This window comes from Symsagittifera roscoffensis, chromosome 5, assembly GCF_963678635.1.
Source record: "Symsagittifera roscoffensis chromosome 5, txSymRosc1.1, whole genome shotgun sequence".
Classification (NCBI taxonomy): Eukaryota; Metazoa; Xenacoelomorpha; order Acoela; family Convolutidae; genus Symsagittifera; species Symsagittifera roscoffensis.
Genome location: NC_087066.1, coordinates 5,853,637 through 5,871,837, shown reverse-complemented (window position 1 = coordinate 5,871,837; position 18,201 = coordinate 5,853,637). Strand labels below are relative to the sequence as shown.

Genomic DNA, 18,201 nt, shown 5'->3' with positions numbered 1-18,201 from the left:
AAAAAAACAAAAGGTCGACAAAAGCTTCATTTTTTTTGAAAATCCGCCCCCCCCCCAGAGAAATTCCTAGATCCGCGCCTGCTCCTAACGGAGATTAAAATTACAATCTATAGACCTGAAGTCACACATTTATTCTCAATTGTTTTAGGACACGGGAGTTTTGAGAGCTTCCGTCATTGATTGATCAACTGTTCGTAACTGTTTTCAACTCACACATCTTAATTTTTTGAAGAAAAAAAATATTTCTGGACGTACGTAATTGTGACCTTACGAATTAATGAGACTGTTAAAGAAAATCGATGGTAAGTGCAATTACAGCAAAAAAAGGTTAGAAAACAGCAGTCTCACAAATTCACCAAAAGCTATTTTATTTTTTCCTTCAAAAAGTCAAAAACTACGTGCTTGCCTTTTTTGGAACTATAAGACGAATTAATCAAAAATTGTAACAAAAAGTTTATCAAAGACAAATAAATTTTCAAAAAATTTTTCCCTGTCTATTAGAAAAACATGCATGCCAATTGTCACACGTTAATGTATTCCTCTCCATATCAAAAAGATACGGGATATTCACTACTGATCCGTTGTTTTTGGATTTTATAATCATTCACTAAGTTCATTTTTTTCTATTTCTATGTGCATCTTTTTTACAGCTTTTACAAATGACTCATTTTTGCCGCCTCAGTTGAAAATTCGTAATGCGAAAACAGCTCAAAATGTTGGTTGTAATCTCAGTATGGATTTATGATGTTTGTTTTGTTCATTCAAAGTTAGTTTTTAGTCCGCTTTTTTCAGTTTCATGCAGTTTTTGATGCCAGATGGTATATGCAATAGAGATAGATATATGCAACATGTTGCCTTTTAGAGTTTGCAGTTTGTGCAGGCTGACTAACCTCAAAAAATAAATTAAATACACAAGAAGTGAAAAAAGAGGATTTAATAAAATACACTTTCCTTAGTAATAACTCACTGAAAATTTGCTAAATAACTTCGCATAGAAGTTCCATAAACCACCACAAAGGTCTCTCAGTTTCATACTTTTAACGTCATCTAAACCTACAAAATGGTTAGTTTTTTTAGCTATTTTATTTAACTAACTATAGACTGGGTAGAGCGTTGGGCGCAAGTATCAGCGTCCTGGAATTCATTTCATTTTCAGCGTCATGCAGTACATTTGAAACAGTTGTGTAAGCTAATAATTATCTTCGAATAAGCACGCAGTTTGTGTTATTTTAGGAACCTAAATAAAAAAATAAGATAAATTCAGCTCATTAAAAGAAGACGACGATGAATACTAGATGTAGATCTAATGCATATGCATTTCTAGGTTTTTTACTTGATCAAACTTATTCCTGTATCTTCCACAAAAATTCGAGGTCTTTACTGCTATGCGACCGAAAATTGTTGATTGAGTTTCCTTTTTTGGATAAAAATCTTAAATTTTTTCGAAGGAAAGTAATCTAAAATCATCATTTTCAAATATTTTGATCCAATTTTCAAAACAACAAAAAATCAGTTTTGGGCGCATAAAAGAAGAAATCCGAGATCCAATCGGGCTTTTTTATTAGTTTATGTTATTGCTTTTGTTTGTTTGTTTGTTTACTAGAGGGAAGTGATCTCAGTGCACGTGGGTCAAGCGGGAGGCCAGATGGGCAATGCGTGTTGGGAACTGTACTGTCTGGAACACGGAATACAGCCGGACGGCCAGATGCCCAGCGACAAAACCATCGGTCAGTGTCTTCTTTTACAATGAGCAACTGAAATAGTTGAACGGACAATTCAAAGGGACAAGTTTTACAAAGTAAAATGGTATAGTATCTGTAAAAAAATCTAATTCCCATTTTATGTCTAAAATTTTGGTAACATTATTTGGTCAAACTTTGAAATACCTTCATTTGTTTTTTTTTTTCATTAAATGAATGAGCATAGAAAAAAAACCAAATAAAATAATTGCTACGACATTCTATTGCTGAGTTTTTTTTTCTGCAACGATAAATTCGAAACGGCAAAAAATTAGTTTTTGGATCTCCCCTCGCATCCGCATATGCTTAACTATTGGTTTATTTCTTTATAGGGGTCGTTATTCTTTCTTAGGTGCACTTGTCTATAAGGGGGGGGTTGTGGATAAAGCGATCTTATTTTTTTTCCAAAAACTGTTTATTCCAACATTAGGCTGTGGGGATGACTCGTTCAACACGTTCTTCTCCGAGACCAGTTCGGGCAAGCATGTACCACGTGCCATCTTCGTGGACTTGGAACCCAGTGTGGTGGACATGGTGCGGACAGGGAAGTACAGACAGCTGTTCCATCCGGAACAACTCATCAGTGGCAAGGAGGATGCGGCCAACAATTATGCCAGGGGTTGGTTTGTACACTTGTGATTGGCTGTCACGCAAGAAAAATAAAGCTAAAAAGGTCGCAAGTCAAAGCAAGAAAAAGTAATTAAAGCGCAGAAAGAGTTGAAACGGTCTTAAGAATGACAGGGGCTGGGGTTTTTTTTCTATTATATGGGGTATAATTCGAAGGGCAATTTGAAGATTTAAAAATAACCGTTGTCTTTTTTGAGTTACAAACTGGACGATGACCGGATTTTTTTTCGAATTTATCTAAAATAAAAGCACAAAAAAGGTTCTTTTGAAAAATATAAAAAATGTATTTTTTAATGATTTTTTAAAAATGGGCATACGTTTAAAATGTTTACAAATCTTATGAAGATAATGGCAATGTTATTTTAAATCAAATGTTCCCTTGTTCCGGGCCACTACACTGTTCCAGTGTCAGGTTAAAATAACGAGAGTTGCGAAGACGACAACTTTTTTTGATTATATTAAATGCACATTGAAATAGGAAGCTAATTAATTAACCTTTGCATTTCTAAGACAAAAAAAAACAGATAAAGTTTAAACAATCAGGTAAGCGCGTTGTCACATGAATATGCTCATCCGCTATTGGCTAATTTGACTTCAAAGTGTACTTCTTTTTTTGCTTTAAATTAGTCTCTTTTGAGATTGAAGTTGAGTCGGGATTATAAATCTAATTTTTGTCTGATTGAAGTAATCAAAGTTTAAAAAATGAAAAATCATTTTTTTTACCTTGTCATCTGAACATCTTCGGGTCTTTTTACCAATTCCGCCCAAAAGTCAATTCTTTAACGTCTTTAAATGACACTATTTTGCTTCAATTTGATTGGTTAAAATTAGCCAATTAAATTTCAACAGCATTTCAAAAAATTTCGTTCACAGTTTTAAGTCGACTTATAAATAAGCCGAATTAGCCAAAAATAAAAATTATTCGGAAAACTATTTGAGGTTGTTTCAAATAACTTCTAGAGATTTAACCAGACCAGAAAAAAACACAAGAAGAGTTCACTTACAAGATATTCAGACGACAAAAATAAATCAAAAAATGACTTTTTTGTTTTATTTAAGCTTTGATTACTTCAATTAGGCAAAAATTAGAATGAAATTCCGACTCAACTTTCATCTCAATTTTGACTACATTCGGAGCTAGAAAAAAAAGGGAAACAACTGCTAAAAACAACACGACAAGACACTAGAAATCGTGTTTTTAGCAGCTGTTTCGCTACATCACTCAAAATGTAGAAATTATGATTTGAAATTGGTTGTTCTGAGATGAAAAAGAATTGTTCAAAAAAGTTGTTGTTTTAATAACAGTTTTGATAAATTTTTTAAGTAGTGAAAATTAAAAAAAAATCATTATAGCTTATCAAAAAATTCTAAAAGTTTTTGGGGTCCACTCAACTCTGTGTTTTTCACTGGGATTTTAACTATATGTGTCTTGTACATAATACAGTTTCAGAAAATAAAAAGAAAAATCCATGCTAAAAAGTTGAAAATCTCTAAATGCTAAGCACTAAAAAGTTTTCAATATTATATAAATTTACTCGATGAATCAATAGAGTTGATTACAAAAAATTATCATTGCAGTTATTCACAGCTTTGCTTTGTCGAAAAAAAATGCCGAACCAAAACTTTCTCTTAGCAAAGAACAAACTCTCCTAACCAGTAGCGGATTTAGGGGAGGGGCGGACGATACCCCTCCTCAGGTATTCGACCCCTGCCGACCCAACGGGCCCCCTTTACGCTTTTTTGGCCTGTTTTTTCACAAAGATGCCTGCAGCGCAGAAAATTTTGTCAAATTAGGGTCCTTATAGTGATTTGGGAGAACTCAGAAAATCATTTGGTCGACCTAAAAAAACAAAAGGTCGACAAAAGCTTCATTTTTTTTGAAAATCCGCCCCCCCTTCCCCCCCCCCCCCCCCCCCCCAGAGAAATTCCTAGATCCGCGCCTGCTCCTAACGGAGATTAAAATTACAATCTATAGATCTGAAGTCACACATTTATCTTCAATTGTTTTAGGACACGGGAGTTTTGAGAGCTTCCATCATTGATTGATCAACTGTTCGTAACTGTTTTCAACTCACACATCTTAATTTTTTGAAGAAAAAAAATATTTCTGGACGTACGTAATTGTGACCTTACGAATTAATGAGACTGTTAAAGAAAATCGATGGTAAGTGCAATTACAGCAAAAAAAGGTTAGAAAACAGCAGTCTCACAAATTCACCAAAAGCTATTTTATTTTTTCCTTCAAAAAGTCAAAAACTATTACGTGCTTGCCTTTTTTGGAACTATAAGACGAATTAATCAAAAATTGTAACAAAAAGTTTATCAAGACAAATAAATTTTCAAAAATTTTTTCCCTGTCAATTAGAAAAACATCCATGCCAATTGTCACACGTTAATGTATTCCTCTCCATATCAAAAAGATACGGGATATTCACTACTGATCCGTTGTTTTTGGATTTTATAATCATTCACTAAGTTCATTTTTTTCTATTTTTATGTGCATCTTTTTTACAGCTTTTACAAATGACTCATTTTTATTGCTTCAGTGGAAAATGTGTAATGCGAAACCAGCTCAAAATGTTGGTCATAATCTCAGTATGGATTTATGATGTTTGTTTTGTTCATTCAAAGTTAGTTTTTAGTCCGCTTTTTTTTCAGTTTCATGCAGTTTTTGATGCCAGATGGTATATGCAATAGAGATAGATATATGCAACATGTTGCCTTTTAGAGTTTGCAGTTTGTGCAGGCTGACTAACCTCAAAAAATAAACTAAATACACAAAAAGTGAAAAAAGAGGATTTAATAAATTACACTTTCCTTAGTTATAACTCACTGACAAGTTGCTAAATAACTTCGCATAGAAGTTCCATAAACCACCACAAAGGTCTCTCAGTTTCATACTTTTAACGTCATCTAAACCTACAAAATGGTTAGTTTTTTTTTAAACTATTTTATTTAACTAATTATAGACTGGGTAGAGCGTGGGGCGCAAGTATCAGCGTCCTGGAATTCATTTCATTTTCAGCGTCATGCAGTACATTTGAAACAGTTGTGGAAGCTAATAATTATCTTCGAATAAGCCTGCAGTTTGTGTTATCTTAAGAACCTAAATAAAAAAATAAGATAAATTCAGCTAATAAAAAGAAGACGCCGATAAATTGTAGATGTAGATGTAATGCATATGTACTTTTAGGTTTTTAGTTGATCAAACTTATTCCTGTAGCTTCCACAAAAAATTCGAGGTCTTTACTGCTATGCGACCGAAAATTGTTGATTGAGTTTTCTTTCTTTGAATGAAAATCTTAATTATTTTCCGCAATCAGTTTAATCTTAACCAATCAGTTTGAAGCATCAGTTTTGGGCCGTATAAGAGAAAAAAACTCGAGCTCCAATTTGGCATTTATAATTGTTTATGTTATTGTTTTTGTTTGTTTGTTTACTAGAGGGAAGTGATCTCAGTGCACGTGGGCCAGGCGGGAGGTCAGATGGGGAATGCGTGTTGGGAACTGTACTGTCTGGAACACGGAATACAGCCGGACGGCCAGATGCCCAGCGACAAAACCATCGGTCAGTGTCTTTTTTACAATCAGCAACTGAAATAGTTGAACAGACAATTCAAAGGGACAAGTTTTACAAATAAAATGGCATAAGTATCTGTAAAAAAACCTAATCCCAGCTTTATGTCTAAAATTTTAGAAACATTATTTGGTCAAACTTTGAAATACCATTATTTGTTTTGTTTTTTCATTAAATGAATGAGCATAGAAAAAAAAACAAATAAAATAATTGCTACGACATTCTATTGCTGAGTTTTTGTTTTTTTTTCTGCAGCGATAAATTCGAAACGGCTTTTAAAAATTAGTTTCTGGATCTGCCCTCGAATCTGCATATGCTGAACTTTTGATTTATTTCTTTATAGGGGTCGTTATTCTTTCTTAGGTGCACTTGTCTATAAGGGGGGGGGGGTGTGAATAAAGCGATCTTATTTTTTTTCCAAAAACGGTTTATTCCAACATTAGGCTGTGGGGATGACTCGTTCAACACGTTCTTCTCCGAGACCAGTTCGGGCAAGCATGTACCACGTGCCATCTTCGTGGACTTGGAACCCAGTGTGGTGGACATGGTGCGGACAGGGAAGTACAGACAGCTGTTCCATCCGGAACAACTCATCAGTGGCAAGGAGGATGCGGCCAACAATTATGCCAGGGGTTTGTTTGTACACTTGTGATTGGCTGTCACGCAGGAAAAATAAAGCTAAAAAGGTGACAAGGCAAAGCAAGAAAAAGTAATTAAAGCGCAGAAAGAGTTGAAACGGTCTTAAGAATGACAGGGGCTGGGGTTTTTTTTCTATTATATGGGGTATAATTCGAAGGGCAATTTGAAGATTTAAAAATAACCGTTGTCTTTTTTGAGTTACAAACTGGACGATGACCGGATTTTTTTTCGAATTTATCTAAAATAAAAGCACAAAAAAGGTTCTTTTGAAAAATATAAAAAATGTATTTTTTAATGATTTTTTAAAAATGGGCATACGTTTAAAATGTTTACAAATCTTATGAAGATAATGGCAATGTTATTTTAAATCAAATGTTCCCTTGTTCCGGGCCACTACACTGTTCCAGTGTCAGGTTAAAATAACGAGAGTTGCGAAGACGACAACTTTTTTTGATTATATTAAATGCACATTGAAATAGGAAGCTAATTAATTAACCTTTGCATTTCTAAGACAAAAAAAAACAGATAAAGTTTAAACAATCAGGTAAGCGCGTTGTCACATGAATATGCTCATCCGCTATTGGCTAATTTGACTTCAAAGTGTACTTCTTTTTTTGCTTTAAATTAGTCTCTTTTGAGATTGAAGTTGAGTCGGGATTATAAATCTAATTTTTGTCTGATTGAAGTAATCAAAGTTTAAAAAATGAAAAATCATTTTTTTTACCTTGTCATCTGAACATCTTCGGGTCTTTTTACCAATTCCGCCCAAAAGTCAATTCTTTAACGTCTTTAAATGACACTATTTTGCTTCAATTTGATTGGTTAAAATTAGCCAATTAAATTTCAACAGCATTTCAAAAAATTTCGTTCACAGTTTTAAGTCGACTTATAAATAAGCCGAATTAGCCAAAAATAAAAATTATTCGGAAAACTATTTGAGGTTGTTTCAAATAACTTCTAGAGATTTAACCAGACCAGAAAAAAACACAAGAAGAGTTCACTTACAAGATATTCAGACGACAAAAATAAATCAAAAAATGACTTTTTTGTTTTATTTAAGCTTTGATTACTTCAATTAGGCAAAAATTAGAATGAAATTCCGACTCAACTTTCATCTCAATTTTGACTACATTCGGAGCTAGAAAAAAAAGGGAAACAACTGCTAAAAACAACACGACAAGACACTAGAAATCGTGTTTTTAGCAGCTGTTTCGCTACATCACTCAAAATGTAGAAATTATTATTTGAAATTGGTTGTTCTGAGATGAAAAAGAATTCTAAAAGTTTTTGGGGTCCACTCAACTCTGTGTTTTTCACTGGGATTTTAACTATATGTGTCTTGTACATAATACAATTTCAGAAAATAAAAAGAAAAATCCATGCTAAAAAGTTGAAAATCTCTAAATGCTAAGCGCTAAAAAGTTTTCGATATTATATAAATTTACTCGATGAATCAATAGAGTTGATTACAAAGAATTATCATTGCAGTTATTCACAGCTTTGCTTTGTCGAAAAAAAATTCCGAACCAAAACTTTCTCTTAGCAAAGAACAAACTCTCCTAACCAGTAGCGGATTTAGGGGAGGGGCGGACGATACCCCTCCTCAGGTATTCGACCCCTGCCGACCCAACGGGCCCCCTTTACGCTTTTTTGGCCTGTTTTTTCACAAAGATGCCTGCAGCGCAGAAAGTTTTGTCAAATTAGGGTCCTTATAGTGATTTGGGAGAACTCAGAAAATCATTTGGTCGACCTAAAAAAACAAAAGGTCGACAAAAGCTTCATTTTTTTTGAAAATCCGCCCCCCCCCCCCAGAGAAATTCCTAGATCCGCGCCTGCTCCTAACGGAGATTAAAATTACAATCTATAGACCTGAAGTCACACATTTATTCTCAATTGTTTTAGGACACGGGAGTTTTGAGAGCTTCCGTCATTGATTGATCAACTGTTCGTAACTGTTTTCAACTCACACATCTTAATTTTTTGAAGAAAAAAAATATTTCTGGACGTACGTAATTGTGACCTTACGAATTAATGAGACTGTTAAAGAAAATCGATGGTAAGTGCAATTACAGCAAAAAAAGGTTAGAAAACAGCAGTCTCACAAATTCACCAAAAGCTATTTTATTTTTTCCTTCAAAAAGTCAAAAACTACGTGCTTGCCTTTTTTGGAACTATAAGACGAATTAATCAAAAATTGTAACAAAAAGTTTATCAAAGACAAATAAATTTTCAAAAAATTTTTCCCTGTCTATTAGAAAAACATGCATGCCAATTGTCACACGTTAATGTATTCCTCTCCATATCAAAAAGATACGGGATATTCACTACTGATCCGTTGTTTTTGGATTTTATAATCATTCACTAAGTTCATTTTTTTCTATTTCTATGTGCATCTTTTTTACAGCTTTTACAAATGACTCATTTTTGCCGCCTCAGTTGAAAATTCGTAATGCGAAAACAGCTCAAAATGTTGGTTGTAATCTCAGTATGGATTTATGATGTTTGTTTTGTTCATTCAAAGTTAGTTTTTAGTCCGCTTTTTTCAGTTTCATGCAGTTTTTGATGCCAGATGGTATATGCAATAGAGATAGATATATGCAACATGTTGCCTTTTAGAGTTTGCAGTTTGTGCAGGCTGACTAACCTCAAAAAATAAATTAAATACACAAGAAGTGAAAAAAGAGGATTTAATAAAATACACTTTCCTTAGTAATAACTCACTGAAAATTTGCTAAATAACTTCGCATAGAAGTTCCATAAACCACCACAAAGGTCTCTCAGTTTCATACTTTTAACGTCATCTAAACCTACAAAATGGTTAGTTTTTTTAGCTATTTTATTTAACTAACTATAGACTGGGTAGAGCGTTGGGCGCAAGTATCAGCGTCCTGGAATTCATTTCATTTTCAGCGTCATGCAGTACATTTGAAACAGTTGTGTAAGCTAATAATTATCTTCGAATAAGCACGCAGTTTGTGTTATTTTAGGAACCTAAATAAAAAAATAAGATAAATTCAGCTCATTAAAAGAAGACGACGATGAATACTAGATGTAGATCTAATGCATATGCATTTCTAGGTTTTTTACTTGATCAAACTTATTCCTGTATCTTCCACAAAAATTCGAGGTCTTTACTGCTATGCGACCGAAAATTGTTGATTGAGTTTCCTTTTTTGGATAAAAATCTTAAATTTTTTCGAAGGAAAGTAATCTAAAATCATCATTTTCAAATATTTTGATCCAATTTTCAAAACAACAAAAAATCAGTTTTGGGCGCATAAAAGAAGAAATCCGAGATCCAATCGGGCTTTTTTATTAGTTTATGTTATTGCTTTTGTTTGTTTGTTTGTTTACTAGAGGGAAGTGATCTCAGTGCACGTGGGTCAAGCGGGAGGCCAGATGGGCAATGCGTGTTGGGAACTGTACTGTCTGGAACACGGAATACAGCCGGACGGCCAGATGCCCAGCGACAAAACCATCGGTCAGTGTCTTCTTTTACAATGAGCAACTGAAATAGTTGAACGGACAATTCAAAGGGACAAGTTTTACAAAGTAAAATGGTATAGTATCTGTAAAAAAATCTAATTCCCATTTTATGTCTAAAATTTTGGTAACATTATTTGGTCAAACTTTGAAATACCTTCATTTGTTTTTTTTTTTCATTAAATGAATGAGCATAGAAAAAAAACCAAATAAAATAATTGCTACGACATTCTATTGCTGAGTTTTTTTTTCTGCAACGATAAATTCGAAACGGCAAAAAATTAGTTTTTGGATCTCCCCTCGCATCCGCATATGCTTAACTATTGGTTTATTTCTTTATAGGGGTCGTTATTCTTTCTTAGGTGCACTTGTCTATAAGGGGGGGGGGGGGTGTGAATAAAGCGATCTTATTTTTTTTCCAAAAACGGTTTATTCCAACATTAGGGTGTGGGGATGACTCGTTCAACACGTTCTTCTCCGAGACCAGTTCGGGCAAGCATGTACCACGTGCCATCTTCGTGGACTTGGAACCCAGTGTGGTGGACATGGTGCGGACAGGGAAGTACAGACAACTGTTCCATCCGGAACAACTCATCAGTGGCAAGGAGGATGCGGCCAACAACTATGCCAGGGGTTGGTTTGTACACTTGTGATTGGCCATTCACGCACGAAAAAAACAGCTAAAAAAGGTGACAAGGCAAAAAAAAAGATGAAAAAAACCTATTTTGTATAGTTGTGATTGGCCATTTCCCAGTTCCCATTTGCGCAGAAAGAAAATTTAATTGGAGTGCAAAAGGAACTGAAAAAGTCTATAAAAATGGCAGATGATCGTTTTGTTCTATTGTATGGAGTACAGTTTGAAGGGCAATTTGAGAATTTAAAAAATACTTTTTGTCTATTTTTGCGACTTTTTCTAAAATAAAAGCACAAAAAAGGTTCTTTTGAAAAAATATATAAAATCTTTAATGACTTTTTGGAAATGGGCTCAAATTTGAAATGTCTAAAAATCTTAAGAAGTTTTTGGCAATCTTATCAAACCAATTATGACTTCTAAGTGTTCAGTTAATTTGTTCCAGGCCACTACACTGTGGGTAAGGAGTACGTAGACCAGACCATAGATAGGATCCGGAAGCTAGTGGACCAGTGCACTGGCCTGCAGGGCTTCCTCATCTTCCACTCTTTCGGAGGGGGGACCGGGAGTGGGTTCTCCTCCCTCCTCATGGAGAGGTTGTCGGTGGAGTATGGGAAGAAGTCCAAGTTGGAGTTCGCCGTCTACCCTGCGCCCAAAATATCCACTGCGGTTCGTCCAGTGGTTAACTCAAATTTAGGGTTTAAAAATGTAGTTGAATAAAAATTAGGGGCCAAGTTATCACCCTCCCAAGAAATTTGAGGTGGGTGGGGGGGTATTTTTTTTACTTCGCTCTAAGTTAGAACTTTGAATCAATGAGAATTGAACTTTTTACTCACAGCGCGTACCAAAAGTAATCTAAACTAAACGCGAGGTAAAGGAGGGGAACTCAGAAACAGAAATATGTGCACTAGTTATTTTTTAACGTTAATATTATGTGATTTTTGAAAAAAAAACGCTACTTTGCAGCATCAATGTTTCTGACAGAATCAAGTTTCAAATACTTCTTAAGAATGCAAAAAAAAACACCTTTTTTGTTTTATAATAAATTTTACATAGATTACAAAATGTTTAAGTATGGTATATTTTTCAAGTTTTTGAATCTATCCGAATTTAACAGTCGACCAATATTAATTGAGTTGAATGTGCCTGCCCTTTTTTTGAGAAAACTCTAAATCCGTCCCTTTTAGAATTATCCTGCCTATTTCTAGGTGGTGGAGCCCTACAACACAATCTTGACTGCCCACACTACCCTGGAGCACTCGGATTGTTGTTTTATGGTGGACAATGAGGCCATCTACGACATCTGCAGCAGAAACCTCGACATTCCCAGACCCACTTACACAAACCTCAACAGACTAGTTGGTGAGCTCTGACGGGAATAGGAGTAAAAATTAAAACAACTAAAAATGCAAAAACGATTCTCCTGAGGTGTTATTTCACAAATTAATTTAGTATAAATTTCTTTAAAATTTTTACGGTGGCAACCAGAAAAGCACTAGGTAGACAGTGGCGAAGTTTTCGCATTCACAACAAAAAGGTTTCAGATTCTTGGCCCACTATGATCCGTTCTCGTTGCTTGACGGCCAGGCAAACTCATTACGAGATCAAACTGTGTATTTGTGAAATTTGAGCGGCTTTTGCTACAGACTGAAAACAGATTTGTCGCGGAATTCACAACCTTGCTTCTTTTTTTATTATTATCTTTACTGTGTTTGGTTCCACGCACAAAGAGCTAAAACACTGTATTTCTCCAAAACGCTCCGAAAACAGACGATTTTGAGGAATCCGTAACAGCATTTGTGAAATCCCCACAAAATTTGCGGAATCCGCAACAAGTTTGCGGAATCCGGAACAGTTTGTCGAATCCACAAACAATTAATAAAGTATGTCTATGTTAAAAAGTTAGAATAAAACCGTCGATTGGTTTAATCTGTTAACTTAAACTAAGACTAGTTTAAGACTTGTTGGTTTAAGATCCCTAATATTTCGTTAGTAGGCTTTTATCAAAGACTAGATTAAAAGACTAAGGGATCTTTTTATAAGGTCGGAAAATTGTCTTGATATGTATGCTTTAAACTCACTTTGTAATGGTGTGTCTTGGTCCTGGTCTGATTTTCATTCCGATGCAAATTTTATTTGGTTGACGTCTGTCCCGATGGGAGATCTTTTCTGGGTTTTCCGTAACTCTGACCCATTGGGTGGTGGTTGTTTCTGAAATACTTCTATTCCCTGGTTCGGTAGTATGTCATTTCCGAGGAGATTTCTTTTTGCTCCTTTGGTAATGAATAGTTTTTGATCTGTAGCGTCCCAACCCTTCGATCGAATCCTCACCCGAACTCTTCCAATGATGTTTATTGTACTCCCGAAGCCCTGATATGCTTTCTTTGTGCTTTCGCCCAATGCTTCTATCTTTAAAAACCTATCTCGAATTTTCAATTCATGAAGTAGATATTTTTTTACAAATGAAACTGGGCTTGCTGAGTCAATCTGAATTTCGGTATGGTAAGGGTTGAAATTTCCCAGGATACCATCAGCGTCTTTTTTGGTTCTAGGCCTTCGTGATTGAATACGGTTCGCACTCCACGCTCAATCTTGTCTTCAACTGCTTTTATTTGATTATCCGTGTCCACCGCTAGAACTAAAAAATCATCCAAGTTGATTTCGAATTCGGGATTCTCTTGCTGTGCTGGCTAGCCCGGCTATTTTTTACTGTGAGATGTTTGGTTTCGTTCGACTACATTCGTTTGCGTTCTTGCAGTACTCCTGCAGTTTTTTGCAAAATGTCCCTTACGGCCGCACGTATTGCAGTTTCTATCTCTGGCTGGGCACGTAGTTAGATGTCCTTTCTTGAACTGCTGACCGCAGTTTCGACATTTGTTGTTTTCGACGATATTTAGGGTTGGTTCGTTCTTTACGTATTGTGGTCTTTGTACCGCATTATAGACAGGGATTTTTAGGTACTGTTGGTGAATTTTGGTACATTTCTCGTGGACAAATACATAAGATAGCACGTTTTCTGGGGTCAAGTATTCGATACTTAGTTTCTTCTGGATCTCAACGCTTCGCATGTTTGTAATAAAAATATCTCTGACTAATTCTCACTCGAGTTCTCCCAATTTACAATTTTTCGCCAACTCAGATAATGTTTCGTGGAATTTTTCAAAGACTCGTTTTCCTTCTGTCTTCGGCCAAAGAATTTATATCTCTCGTAAGTTAGGTTTGTAGTAACCGTAAAGTAGTTTTTAGTAATTCCCAGAATTCAGCAAAGTTAATGTTCAGTATTCATTTCCCAGGATTTTTGTGTGAGAAACTTTTCTGCTCTTCTCTTCCAAGTGCCAGGTATAATTGCGATTTCAATTTCTTGTCGATATCTCCGATTTGAAGTCCATTGAATTTTGCGTTATCTTCTGCTTTTCTCCTTCTCATCTCTTCGTTGTACTCTTGGATAGCTAGTCGGTGACGTTCGTCTTTTTCTGCCCGACGGGGTTGGTCATCGGAAAAATCCGTTGGTTCGGCTATTGGGTATGCGAGTTAGGGTCTTGCCAGGGCGTTGATTACGTCTTTAATGTCCACCGAATCTTTCAAGATAATTGTTAGCTGGAACTTTTCTGACCATTTTCCCAGTCGTGCTGGTTTTCACTCGATGTCTTGTTCCAAAAAAACTCTAGTCCTCGTAGGTTCGACTCATTTGACTGCGCCATGTTAAAAAATTAGGATAAAACCGTCGATTGGTTTAATCTATTAACTTAAACTAAGACTAGTTCAAGACTTGTTGGCTTAAGATCTTGTTGACAGTCTATAGTAAAAGTACGCTGTCGTGAAACCCGCGAATTGTAAACGGAATCTGCAAATTGTGAGCGTAATCCGCAAATTGTGAGCGGAATCCCCAATTGTGAGCGGAATTGGCCAACTGTAGGCGGAATCCGCAAATTATAACACAAATCAGCAAATTGTAAGCGGAATCCGCATATATGAGCGGAATTGACATAAATTTGCGGAATTCGCGTACATTTGCGGAATCTGAAACAAATAGCTCTAATATTTCGTTGCAGTAACCGCGACAAAACTAATGGGCCGACAAATTTTACAGACATTTCGTAAGTGGAATCCATTCACATTTTGGAACGTGCTTACAGACTTGTCTTTGATTTTCAGCATTTACAGTCATTAAATTGTGCGCCTATTCAGTGCACAGTTTGGCCTCCTAATGCTTACCCAGTTGTTAAAAAAACTGCATCTAATTTTTAACCAGGGGGCACAACAGAGCTTCTCCCAAAGAGCTGAAGAGCTGGTAAATTCGTACGTTTCCTCGTGGATTAATCGTTTTAATTAAAACTAATCTAAAACATGGAATGGCGTGAGAAATAAGCCACTGTACGGCATTTAAAAAAAAGCTAACTCGTCGCAAGAGTCAGTGAAAAAAAAGTGAAGCCGCATTGGAATCAACTTATAGTCATTGAATGATATCACAAGAAATTATTTTTAAGTGATTTTATTTTTATTAACAAGAACTCGCAATTCAATTCCCAAGAAAATACATCATAAAATTGATTTGTTTTAGCTCAGGTTGTGAGTTCAATTACCGCCTCCCTCCGATTCGACGGGGCCCTCAACGTGGACTTGACTGAGTTCCAGACCAATCTGGTCCCCTACCCTCGAATCCACTTCCCCCTGGCCAGCTATGCCCCTGTGATCTCGGCCGAGAAGGCCTACCACGAGCAGCACACGGTGTCCGAGTTGACCTCGGCCTGCTTCGATCCGTCTAACCAGCTGGTGAAGTGTGATCCACGACATGGTAAGGAACTAAATGATTTTGATAGCAGAGCCAAACTCTTTTCGTTTTGTCTTTAGAACGTCCAAAGGGGCTTTAAAATCAAAAATGAAACACAAAAATTTAAGTTAGTCTATTAATTGCCGAGCAATTTTGTAGGTTCCGTCTGAATTTAACTTGAATTTTTTTTCTGCACAAAAAACATCGTGATCTGTTGTCGTGCACGAACGGTTGTGTCATTCGACTGACCCTGGTACACAACTCTGAACGGAAACGAAAACAAGCCAGATTTGACTCGTTTTTAACATGGCTCCAGGTTCAAAACACTTTAAGTGGTATAACAGAAGGCAACGAAATGTAACCGTGGTAAAACTTCTAATTTTTCAAAAAATCGAAAAAATGACGATTCCTAAAATTTTCTTTTTCATTAGATAATTTTTTCGTCCATTTTCTCTGAGAAAATTGGATCAATACTGTGTCTCCTTGCAGGTACCTAATGATTTCTGATTTTTATTCCCTCTGACAATTGTTTTTTCTTGTCCAGTTTCAATAAAAAAAGTTGGACTAATATTACATTTCCAGGCAAGTACATGGCGTGTTGCATGCTGTACCGCGGGGATGTGGTGCCCAAAGATGTGAACAGTGCAATCAGTGCGATCAAACAGAAGACCCAGATCCAGTTTGTGGACTGGTGTCCCACTGGGTTCAAAGTCGGCATCAACTACCAGCCCCCCACTGTAGTGCCCGATGGGGATCTAGCTAAAGTACAGAGGTTTGTTTTAACTTGTATATGTCAAGTGGAGGATTCACAAACTAAATTCTAAAAAAAACTATCCAAAAAAAAGTTAGGATTTAGTTTTTTGACTAAGCTCTAGAAATTCTTTAATTTGCCATTTTTTGAGTTTTCTTGGAATAAATTTCTGCTCAGTACAATTTGATTTTCGAAGTAAACTGCAGCCAATTTTCTAAGGACGCACTGCGAAAAAAAGTGAAAAACATGAAGTTGCACTAAAATTTGACTGCCGTAAACTTTGAGTGAATAATGGCATGCTTTTTCAAGGTCAGTGTGTATGTTGAGCAACACGACTGCAGTAAGTGAGGCGTGGGCCAGAATCAACCAGAAGTTCGACCTCATGTATGCTAAGAGAGCATTCGTCCACTGGTACGTGGGGGAGGGTATGGAAGAGGGCGAGTTCAGCGAGGCCAGAGAGGATCTGGCTGCCCTGGAGAAGGACTACGAGGAGGTGGGGATAGACTCCAATGAGGATGACGATGAGGGGGGCGACGACGGGGGAGAGGGGGAGTTCTGAACAAGGGAGACTGAGTTATGGAAGATTATAAATAACTCAGATAATATAAAGTTATCCAATTATCAATTATTTTAAAATACGAGACTGTGATATATGATGTTAAATGGGTTCTTTAATCACCGAAAGTTCATTGCAGAATTGGAATTTTCAATCTGTTTTTTTTAAAAACAGAAACACAAAAAAGCAATAAATGAAAGAAAAATCGTTTGCTGGTACCTGATTTTTGTGACGAAAACTTTACAACGAGTACTTTCAAACATGAAGTTTCAAAACGCTTCTCCTGTTTACGGGGAGTTTTTGACTCTGAGAGGACCCTCTGGTTAAATGGCCAAACGGAACCTGAAACACACGTTTTTACGGGTTTTTATCCGGCTTTAGTCTAAGCCAAGTAGTTGCAGATAAATTAGCACAAACGTGTAAAACAGTTTTGTTCATTTCATCTCCTGAAAACTAAAAGTTGCAACTTCTATGTCCTGCGATTGAACCGATGAAGGTGGATTGGAACATCTAATTCAGGTGTATTAAATGTAATGATTTAGTATAGAAATGGGAATCTTAGTTAATAAAAGTGTTCCAGTTTTCTAGGAGAACAGATAAGTTTGTAAGATCTGTTTTTAGCGAAGGATTCTTATAACTTTTAGAATACAACTATCTTTTTCAACAAAATTATTACTAACCAAAGGTCCTCTTTTTAAACTAATCCACAACACTCAACTTTGATTATTTTGCTTTAATCAGGGCTGAAGGCAAAATCGGTTATTGCTGATAATATTTTTTTGTAGCAAACAAAATTTAAAATCCTATGTAGAAAAAGCGTTGCAGACAGTTTTGGCCTCATTAGTTTCTTTAAAAAGAGCTCAATTGATCGCTATGCTCGATCAAATGAAAAACAAACGCTCGTATCAGGAAAAAGCCCTGAATGTTCCGACTGCCTTTTAAGGTCTAGGGAGCAGCAATAACAAGAAAAAAAGTTGTGAAAATCATCCTCCCACGCACCATATAAAGTACAAGGTGATAGATTTTGGTCCTAGTAGAAAATAAAAAAAGGAAAAATAAGTTTGCTTCTACCGATTTAGAACAATTTCAATTAGGGATTCAATCTCCGCTTACATGGTAATAGTTTGAAAAAACTCGCGACGCGTGAACTGTCACAAATTTGCTAAAGTGGCAATCTTTAAACCACTATAAATTTATGAAAAATGATCACAAGTAAAATATCTTTTCAAATTTAAGCTCAAGACAACAGTACCTTTTGACTGATACAAAAAAAATCATCAAAATAGCTATTTAACAGTCGAAATTTGTCTGAATAAATAAACCACTCCGAGCACAACTATTTTGTAAATTTGGTTGCTAAATTTGGAACAATAAATGTAGCGCGTCAAGGGATATGGAAGCGGGCTTTTTTTCAGTTCTGGTTGCCAA

At 35.9% G+C, this 18,201-nt stretch overlaps 2 protein-coding genes across 3 annotated transcripts; both read left to right on the top strand.

Moving 5' to 3' along the window:
- The first annotated feature begins 912 nt into the window (after positions 1-912).
- On the top strand, positions 913-2,378 carry LOC134846575 (tubulin alpha chain-like). Its single transcript, XM_063863959.1, has 3 exons — positions 913-1,063; positions 1,604-1,727; positions 2,170-2,378. Exons 1-3 carry the CDS (start codon positions 1,061-1,063, stop codon positions 2,376-2,378), a joined length of 336 nt encoding a protein of 111 aa, XP_063720029.1. The 5' UTR covers positions 913-1,060.
- A 2,711-nt stretch (positions 2,379-5,089) lies between these two features.
- LOC134846952 (tubulin alpha chain-like) lies at positions 5,090-16,931 on the top strand. 2 transcript variants are annotated; one of them, XM_063864396.1, is made up of 8 exons: positions 5,090-5,295; positions 5,810-5,933; positions 6,386-6,574; positions 11,141-11,364; positions 11,904-12,057; positions 15,257-15,490; positions 16,049-16,238; positions 16,527-16,931. In XM_063864396.1, exons 1-8 carry the CDS (start codon positions 5,293-5,295, stop codon positions 16,774-16,776), a joined length of 1,368 nt encoding a protein of 455 aa, XP_063720466.1. In that variant the 5' UTR covers positions 5,090-5,292; the 3' UTR covers positions 16,777-16,931. The 2 variants fall into 2 exon arrangements, with proteins under 2 accessions (XP_063720466.1, XP_063720465.1); XM_063864395.1 differs by lacking the exons at positions 5,090-5,295; positions 5,810-5,933; positions 6,386-6,574 and adding exons at positions 9,241-9,398; positions 9,939-10,062; positions 10,509-10,697.
- The last annotated feature ends 1,270 nt before the right edge of the window (positions 16,932-18,201 follow it).